Source organism: Podarcis gaigeae, assembly GCF_964106915.1.
Source record: "Podarcis gaigeae genome assembly, chromosome: 1".
Taxonomy (NCBI): domain Eukaryota; kingdom Metazoa; phylum Chordata; class Lepidosauria; order Squamata; family Lacertidae; genus Podarcis; species Podarcis gaigeae.
In genome coordinates, this window is record NC_139678.1 from 30,704,115 (window position 1) to 30,713,589 (window position 9,475).

General features: G+C 44.2%; 1 protein-coding gene across 1 annotated transcript in view; it reads right to left on the minus strand.

Annotated features, from left to right (window-relative positions):
• Positions 1–6,572, minus strand: part of IFT43 (intraflagellar transport 43) — a 43,924-nt gene extending 37,352 nt beyond the window's left edge. Inside the window, exons 1-2 of the mRNA XM_083738576.1 lie at positions 6,421–6,572; positions 5,720–5,806 (exon numbers count right to left, since the gene is read on the minus strand). Coding sequence (XP_083594702.1) covers positions 5,720–5,806; positions 6,421–6,462 — 129 coding nt within the window. The 5' untranslated portion in view covers positions 6,463–6,572. The remainder of the gene's footprint in view (positions 1–5,719; positions 5,807–6,420) is intronic.
• Positions 6,573–9,475: the final 2,903 nt, after the last annotated feature.

Consider the following 9,475-nt stretch of genomic DNA (forward strand, 5'->3'; position numbering starts at 1 on the left):
GAAAATAATAATGGAGTGGTGAGAGAGGTGGAGGAATGAGGAGTGTACAGAACTTTGAAACTGTAAAATGGAAAGCCATTTGAAGAAAATGATATAAGGAGGGTTGAAGGCACCAGGCAGGTCAATAAACAGCCCTTAGATCTTTGTCTAAGGTAATTTGGTGGGAGTAGTTTCAAAAGAGTGAAACAAGCAAAAAATAAGATCAAGCAGAGACCTGGGAGGATAAGTCACAAAGAGTTATAAATTACATGCTTGAAAAATGGGTAAAAGAAAGAGAGACACAGAGCAATAGGTGGAAGGAGAAGTGGGATCAAAGGTAGCTTTTTCTAGGAATGGCAGAGATTTGAGCTCTTGAAAACAAAGGGGAAGAAGCCAAATGAACGAAAGATGTCAAGAGACACACAAAAAGTCAGGAGAGGCAAGGTCAATATATGGAAGAGACTGCAAGACTGGAATATAAGAACTTAAAAATATAAGAAAAGCCTGTTGGATTAGGCCAATGGCCTATCTAGTCCAATATCCTGTTCTCTCTGTGGCCAACCAAATGCCTGTAAGTAGAACCCAAGTACTAAAGCACTCTCTCCTACTGCCTCTACCTGTGGAGGCAGATCATAGCCTCCAGCATGGCCAGCAGCCGTTAACAGATTTATCCTCCATGAATTTCGCTAACCCTCTTTGAAAGCTATTCAAGATGGTGGCTATCCCTGCTTCCTGAGGGAGCAAGTTCCATAGTTTAACTACACACTGTGTGCAGAATTACTTCATTATGTTTCAGGAATCTTCCAACATTCAGCCCTGAGTTCTAGTATTATGACAGAGAGAGAAAAAAAACTTTTCTCTATCCACTTTCTCCATGCCATGTATAACTTTATAAATGCCTATCATGCCAATTCTTACTTGCCTTTCTCAAAATTAAAAAGTACCAAACATTGCAAATTTTCCTCATAGGGGAGCTGCTCCTACCACTTTATCATTTGATTGCCCTCTTCCAAATGTTTTCCAGCTTTGCCATATTCTTTTTGAGGTGAGAACTGTACACAGTATTCCAGATGCACTTACAGCATATATTTGTATAGCAGCATTATGATGTCAGCAGTTTTATTTTCAATTCCTTTGCCAACTTTCATCAAGCTATCCACTATGACAGCAAGATATTGTTTCTGATCAATAGCTGCTAGTTCAGACCCCATGAACATATATATGAGATTAATATTTTTGCCCCGACAAGCATCAGTTTACACTTGTTTACACCCATTCACTCAGTTTGAAGAGGTCCAGTGTATTTTATATAACACTGAACAATTTTGTATCATCCACAAATTCCCTCACTGAAACCGAATGGGGTCAATTATTATATCTTCCAATCGTGTCAATTTTTTTCAGTGGAAGCCATTACTATATAGGAATCTGAATATACCTCTTTTGCTGATCACTCTGTGTGATGGAGGCCTTTTCAACCATGTTTGTACATGAAACACATTTGTTCACTGAAAACAAATCTGGAGTCTCTTGCAACTTGAAACACCTCAGTGGAGTTCAATTTAAAATCCTTTGAATATCCTTCTTATAGGCTAATTTGACTACACAACTCCTGACAGCAAGCTTCAATTTTATCTTTCCCACACATCATGCTGCCAGGATCCAAAGATCCCAGGCCTCTCCCTCAGGGGGCATATGTAGACCCATATAGCCACAGTGTCCTAGGAGGCAAGAGATGTGTGGTGTAACAGTGTGCAGCCAGTGGTTCCCTCCTTCTTCCTTCAGTGGGCTCAAGTTGGAAACTATTCAAAGAATGAAATAAATGTGTGGAAATAGAATTTTAATATAAGTCTTTCCCATGGCTTTGTGCTCAACACTCAGCAATCTTCAAGCAAACTAACAGCGAAAACTAAAATGAAAAGGGCTGGGAAATAAAAGATGCTTAAGAGAGTTATTTTGGTGAGGATGATGAAAAATGTTATTGAGAATAAGGAGATAACCCCAGCAGGCTGAAAATAACTAGGCAGCTATTCAGGGTGCCAGGGGCTGACGAGAAGGCCTTGGGGAGCTCCAGGCTGAATGAGGCCAGAGCTCATTCGAAATAAGCCAGCCTAATTAGGGAACATGAGTTCAACTACATTTTTCAGATTCCTGTTGGAGAATTTGGCCATATTCCTAGGGAACAGCTGGAAGCCCAACACATTTGCAGGCCACTGGGTAGTTTCAGGAGGAGAAACACTGATCCATTACACAAACCTGAGTGGAACAGGCAAAGCTCACCTATCCTGATCCTCTTCTGATGGAAGGTACATCTCTCCCACCAGCCAAAGGTCAACTATGAATAGGACACATTAGTATATTTCAGTCCAAGAACCAGTGAGTAGATATGAAAGGATATATAGCAGTGAAATCATTCCCAAGGAGCTAAGCACATTGCATGTGTGAACTACAATAGTCTGGATAGAGAACAGCAATGTCATATCATAGCAAGTGAAGATTGCCATATATGTATAATGTGACTTGACGTGTGGGTCTTATGTACCACAACTGCATAACACGCTGCTCCTCAATTGTGGCTTGTTGTCCACAATCATAATGTGTAGCAAGTTTGCACCAAACTGTAGCACTGCAGGGAGTGGACAGTTCCCATGATGGGAAGTCTGAGGTACAAATAATAACATTACATCACTATGATACATCGCAAAAAGCAAAACTTTGGCAGAATAGCACAGTAGGACCATTTCACACATGACTTTCGTAGGTATACCCTAAGATTCTAAAGTCTGCATCTAAAATGTAACATATAACACATGTAAAAAATAAAAAAGGCAAAGGACCCCTGGATGGTTAAGTTCAGTCAAAGGTAACTATGGGGTGCGGCGCTCATCTCGCTTTCAGGTCAAGGAGCTGGTGTTTGTCCACAGACAGCTTTTCAGGTCATGTGGCCAGCATGACTAAACCGCTTCTGGTGCAGCAGAACACTGTGATGGAAGCCAGAGTGCATGGAAATGCCATTTACCTTCCCACTGCAGCGATACCTATTTATCTACTTGCACTGGTATGTTTTCGAAGTGCTAGGTTAGCAGAAGCTGGAACAGAGCAACAGGAGCTCACCCCATCGTGTAGATTTGAATCACCAACCTTCCAATCAGCAAGCCTATGGGCTCAGTGATTTAGACCACAGCGCTGCCCACATCCCTATAACATATGTGTGGAATTATGTACAACTGGGCTAAACCAGGGGTAGGCAGCCTAAGGCCTGTGGGCCGGATGCAGCCCAATAGCCTTCTCAATCCGGGCAATGGGTGGTCCAGGAATCAGCGTGTTTTTACATGAGTAGAATGTGTGCTTTTATTTAAAATGCATCTCTGTTTTATTTGTGGGGCTGCCTGGTGTTTTTACATGAGTAGAATGTGTGCTTTTATTTAAGACGCATCTCTGGGTTGTTTGTGGGACATAGGAATTCGTTCCTTTCCCCCCAAAAAATATAGTCTGGCCCACCACATGGTCTGAGGGATGGTGGACCGGCTCATGGCTGAAAACGGTTGCTGAACCCTGGGCTAAACCATAGGTCAGCTTTCAGATGTAACACTAAACTGCAGTTAATCAAAACCAGAATCAAAACCTTCTGACCTCTTCCTTGAAGTCATGCCAGAGAAAGAAAGTTGTGGTTCATTCCTATCACAATAAACCATGGTTTACTATCTGGAAGTAAGTAAGCAATCGTCTCAAATGGGCTTGGCAGACCAAGGTATCACCTTACAGTCCTTTTGGCTGCCACTGGCTTAGCTGCTCTGATATAACAGTGCACCTGTGCAGCTTTTGGGTTGGCTGCTGAGGGAATTTGGGAAAAGCTTAGAATTTTAATGCTATACTGATGAGCAACTTTTGATAGCTTAAACCACATAAATATTGTCTAGACGACATGGGTTTTCAAATGACACCTTTTGAATGAAAATAGTTTCAATGTTTCATAATTTTCCAATACAAACAAAGAACAACTGGTGCTTATAAGATAATACTCAAAAAGCATCCATACAAATCAGCCTGATCTATGCTGGTAAGGTAAAGCATTTGCTTGTAAGGTCAATTTTCAAGTCTTGGGGAACTGTTAAATAGATTGGAAATGAAGTACAGAGCAAACAACTGGCATGATGAAACAGGATTGTTTCAAGAGGTATAGGTTGATTCAGGTTAAGTCTTATTAATTCACATAGGTGCACTGATTTGCATGGATTCCTTATTTAGATGCAATGAACAATATTTTAAACTTGAAATTATTTGTGTTCACAGCCTGAAAACCTCTCCAGATCTCCTAGCTCCTAACTGGTGATTCCCTCATTGCGAGAAGTGAGGTTACAGGGAAGCAGACAGAGGGCCTTCTCGGTAGTGGTGCCCGCCCTGTGGAACACCCTCCCATCAGATGTCAAGGAAATAAGCAGCTATCCTATTTTTTAAAAGACATATGAAGGCAGGCCTGTTTCGGGAAGTTTTTAATATTTACCGTAATGCTGTATTGTTTTTAACACCGTATTTTTCGCTCTATAACACGCACCCGACCATAACACGCATGTAGTTTTTAGAGGAGGAAAATCCGTAGGCATGCCACCCATAGGCATTCCCTCCATAACATGCACAGACATTTCCCATTACTTTTTAGGAGGAAAAAAGTGAGTGTTATGGTGCAAAAAATACGGTAATTGGGAGCTGCTACTACTACTACTCCTCATATTCACATTCTTCCAGCCCGTCAACTAAATTTTGTTCCTCAAAACCAGATATGATCCTATGATCCTTTGCTTAGCTTAACTGCCCAACTTCATAATGCAGATATAGGCACTAGTTAAGAGAGATACAGCCACCAGAGAACATATAGACAGAGAAAACAGACCAGGTTCTGCAGTAGACCAGAATGTCACCAACTGCAAAGGTATAGCTATTTACTATGAGTCAGTTACCCAGTAATGTTGTTAGCTGGTTTTCCTATAAAGGGCTCCTGGTGGAGTGTTTGGCTGTCAAATAAACAGACTAGTCAGAAGCCAGATTTTGATTTTTCTTCTACTTTCCAAGGAGATCCTAGCACATCCCAAAGATTTCAGCTCCTCTGCTTCTCAGATAGGGTGCCATAATTCCGTATTTAGCCATGAATACACAGTAAAACTATGGAAAAGAAATGTCTGTTAGAGCAATTGAGAACACTAATCCTTACTTTTTCAGTGCAAGAGAACTCCTTAAATCAGGGTTGGGTAACTTGTGGCCCTCCAGATGTTGTGGGACTCCAATTCCCATTGGCCCCAGCCAGCATAGCCAATGTTAAGGGATGATGGGCACTGAATTTCAATATCTGGAGGGTAGCAAGTTCCCCATCCCTGCCTTAATGAAAACTTCGGCTGAATGGATGTTACCTACAAAAGTCCCGTCCCCCCAAGTCACTGTTCTAATCATCTACTAAAATGGAAGCAGAAGAGGAGAAATAATCATTGCTGTTCAGTACGCTTCCCATAGACATCTCGTTGGCCACTGAGGAAAACAGGAGGCTGGGCTAGATTGGTTTTTGGTCTGATCTCTTATTATGGGCTCTTCCTGTGTTCTTACTCTTATGCAAGTTTGACTTACGGTTAAGATCCTGGTTATAATAACCTGGCGCCTAGTCTTCTACCCTAGATGAAGTCTTTCAGCATGTTTGATGTGAAACTAAGTCCAAGTTACAATCGGTGTTGACCCATCCAGTTACACCTACCTGCAAAGCTGGAGAGCTGGTCAGGCTAAGATGGTTTTCCTCTGGAGTGTAATCCTGGTGAGCTCGTCGGCCCATCTTTGCTACTACCTATGTGGAGGACAAAGAATGATTCAAAAAGGGAACTTCAGTCACAACATGTGTGGTCAAGGAGGCAGATGTACAGCCAGGATGATCAAGCTAAGGCTAGCAGGTTACACAGCTAGTCTCTAGGGAAGTTCATATATGGCAGGCATAGGCTCGGTCCTCCAGATGTTTTGGGACTACAGTTCCCATCATTCCTGACCATGGTTCCTTTTAGCTAGGGATCAAGGGAGTTGTAGTCCCAAGACATCTGGAGGGCCGAGTTTGCCTATGCCTGATATATGGCGGCTCCTAAAAGAAAGCCAATAGGAGTAAAGGAGGTAGTTGTTGGATTCCAGCTCCCACCAACGGCCAGCGACTCTGGGGGTTGCAGCCCATCAACACCTGGAGAGCCACGGCGGATACCTCCCCGCCCCCCGCTATAAAACAGGGAAGGGGGGCCACCAGGAGGGCTGTTGCCTCGGGCAACCAAAGCCCTTGGCCGGCGCTCCTTTCCTCCGGGAGATCGGGGGACAGGGCAAAAGGCAGCGCGTGGAGCGCCGGGCTTTAGGACAGCGAGTAGGCCTCTCCGTCGCCATGGCAACTCGGGCCGCGCGCCCTCCCGCTCTTCTTCTTCTTACCCCCTTGCAGACTTCCTCGTCCAGCTCCAAGTCGTCGTCCATCTTTCAGACCGAGCCGCTCACTTCCGGGAGAAAGTCCCCCCCCCGGCGCGCGTCCTTAGCAACCGCTGATTTCCCTTAAAGCGACCGCAGCCTTTTTTTGTAGTCCGTCCACAGTCCCCGTGCAGGTCAACCTTATTGGGTCCCGGACGTTGTTGAACTACAACTCCCGTCATCCCAGGGCTTTGGCTAAACTGGCTAAAGATGATGGGAGTTGTAGTCCAACAGCACGCGGGGAGCGAGGGGGGCCCTTTACTTCCACCTCCCCGGCAGCAACTTTCCCCAGCCAGCCCGAAACAACAAGCTAAAGCGCCTCCTGGAGCCGCAATATTTTGCCCGCTTGTTAACGTCGGAAGCGCCTGGCAAGCCCGGATGCCTGAAAGTCCCTGCGTGCAATTGATCGCTCTCGGGTTAACAATCCTCAAGAATGGTTCAGGGCTTTGCCCTGAGATCTACTGCGAATACGACGAAGACAGGAGAGCCTGTAAGCCAGTACCGAGCGCCTCTCCCTAGAAACTGAGAAACTAGACACACACGTACACGTGTATTATGTATTCCGCCAACATGGTTATGGACACAAGAAAAAAGGGCGTTCGTGGTGGATGGATATTGCTTTACTTTGTTCTTAAAGGATTCCGTAATGCTTGTCACATCATCCCTGTTAGGCGGGGCTAGGGCAGAAAAAAGACTGAATAATAACAAACCAGAACACTTGTGGTATAAAAAGTTACAGGATTTCAAAAGTCGTGTAATAGGCATCGGCTGGAAATGAAGTGACCGACCACCCCAAAAAACTTCACAGAAGGCAGACGCAAACTGTCGAAAAAAGGATTGTGTATGACCACCCTGATAGCATCGTGAGCACCAGTCATGAATGTGCAAAAAAAGGGACTTCTGGAGCGACCAGGCTTCCTGAGCACAAAGTATAGCTTTCAAGGGCTAGCCAGCACTTCTCATTAAAGTGGCCTCTAGTCCATAAAAGCTGGTGAAACATGTTAATTATTAAGGAAAATGAAGAATAAATTATTACTTATGACCTCCTGCCTGCTCCATCCCTTATTTATTTTATAACATTTTAACCTACTTTTCTCACAGAGGTTCAACACAGTGTATAATTCCACCCTCTGGAAATCTATGAGTACTCATATGCTAGCCATAAAGCAGTCACATGAATGTTCCATCACCACATAAACTATTGCTAAAAGCACAGCAAATCGAGTACAATTCTCCATTCACCTTATTGTTTGCTGGATAGTGATTTGGCCATGTTGTGGAGTGCCCTTATGGTTATTTCTGTTAGACTGGCAAATGGAACATGCATTGGAGCCACTGTGCACTGAAGGTACAGTTTGATCATGGTGTGTCAACCCCATACGGGGAAATCATTTACTTTTCAATTTGTGTTTATATTTGCATTTTTTTCCTCCAAGGAGTTCAAGCTGGTGCACAAGATGGTTCTTCCCCTCCTCATTTAATCTCCACAACAACCCTGTGAGGTATGTTAGGCTGAGAGGCAGTGAATGGCTGACTTTTATGGCTGAGTAAGTCTCCCAGGTCCTAATCTGACACTCTAACCACTACACCACACTGGCTGTCTCATGAGAAAAGAAGGACGAGATGCCATTTCTCAATGTTTATTTCTCAAGGTTTTAATAGGTGATTGGTGGTTCCTGTTTGTCTGCTTACTCTAGTTTTATATGATTTTAGACAGTTTTTAAAGATGTAGGGTTGTTTTTTTGTTTTCTTTTAAACTAAATTTTATCATGCTTTTGTAGTTCATTTATGCTGCATTTTGTAAACCACTTTGAACAATATTTTACAGTAGCGTCATATAAATATTTTAAAACAAATGCATCTCACTTGTGCCTATTTCTTTCTAAAGAAATAATTTGTGGCATTTTTCCACCCTAAGAGTTCCTAAAACCGTACAACAGGTGTGCTATTTCTGTAGCTACTACAAAGATTTCTCATATGATGGAAAGGTCACATTAGGTAAGCTTTAACTTTCGAGATGCTATTTAGCAGCTGGAAATAACTGGGAGGCGGACACCACGCCAAGTACCCAACCCACACTTTTTTCGGCTCAGGGACAAGCTTTCTTGGAAATCGCTCCTATATATAAACAAGGACTCCTGGAAGCTACTTCACCTGCGCAGCTCGTCCGCCAGAGGGCACCGTTCGCTTGCCTTCGTTACTCTTGTCTCTCAACCTCCGGAGATGTTTGTAAAATAAATGAAGCGGGACCCGCCTTGATCAGGTCTAAAAAGTCCCAAGCCCCAGCCTTTTCCCTCAACTCACAATCTCCACTTCGAAGGTGTACAATATTTTAAAAAGGAAAGCAGAACCGGGGGAATAAACTCGCCAGATTGCGTATATTCCAGTTTTGCGAGATCAAACCTTGATGTCTCTCCATCATGAAATTATTGTTTTAAAGCACAGACGTAATTACCATGTCTGTTCAGAAGTAAGCCCTACTGAATTCAACGGGGCTTACTCTCAGGTAAGACACTGGCAAGAAAAGTGACTGAAGGATGGATACCAAGGTCCCCTCCCCCCCCCTTTATTGTTGGCATTTGGTCATTCCCATGGAAGAATCCGGACTCGGACTACATACTTCGGCCACAACCCATCTATCCTACAACCATCCCATTAGTTTCCGTCAAGTTTCCTTGCGAGCAAGGCTGCGGTCCTCAGCAGCGCACCAAGAAATCAATTCCGTTTGAACCAGTGGGACTTCTTGCGCCGCCACCCCCCCCCCAATCCTGTAAAACTGTGCAGTGAAGGTCGGGGTGCAGCTGTGTTTCGGATCACCATTCACACATCCTTTAAACCCTATCTGCTGGCAACGACCGGGGCAGAATTGTGGACGCTTCTCGCCCGCCCCCGAATGCGTGGGATGGAGGCTCCCATCGGAGGGGGCCACCATCGGGTGGTTGGTCTGGATCCATGAATCCGCGCGCACGCGGTCAGAAGCGGAATTCTCTGGCCAACCTTTCATTCGGGGGTGGGGGGGGGA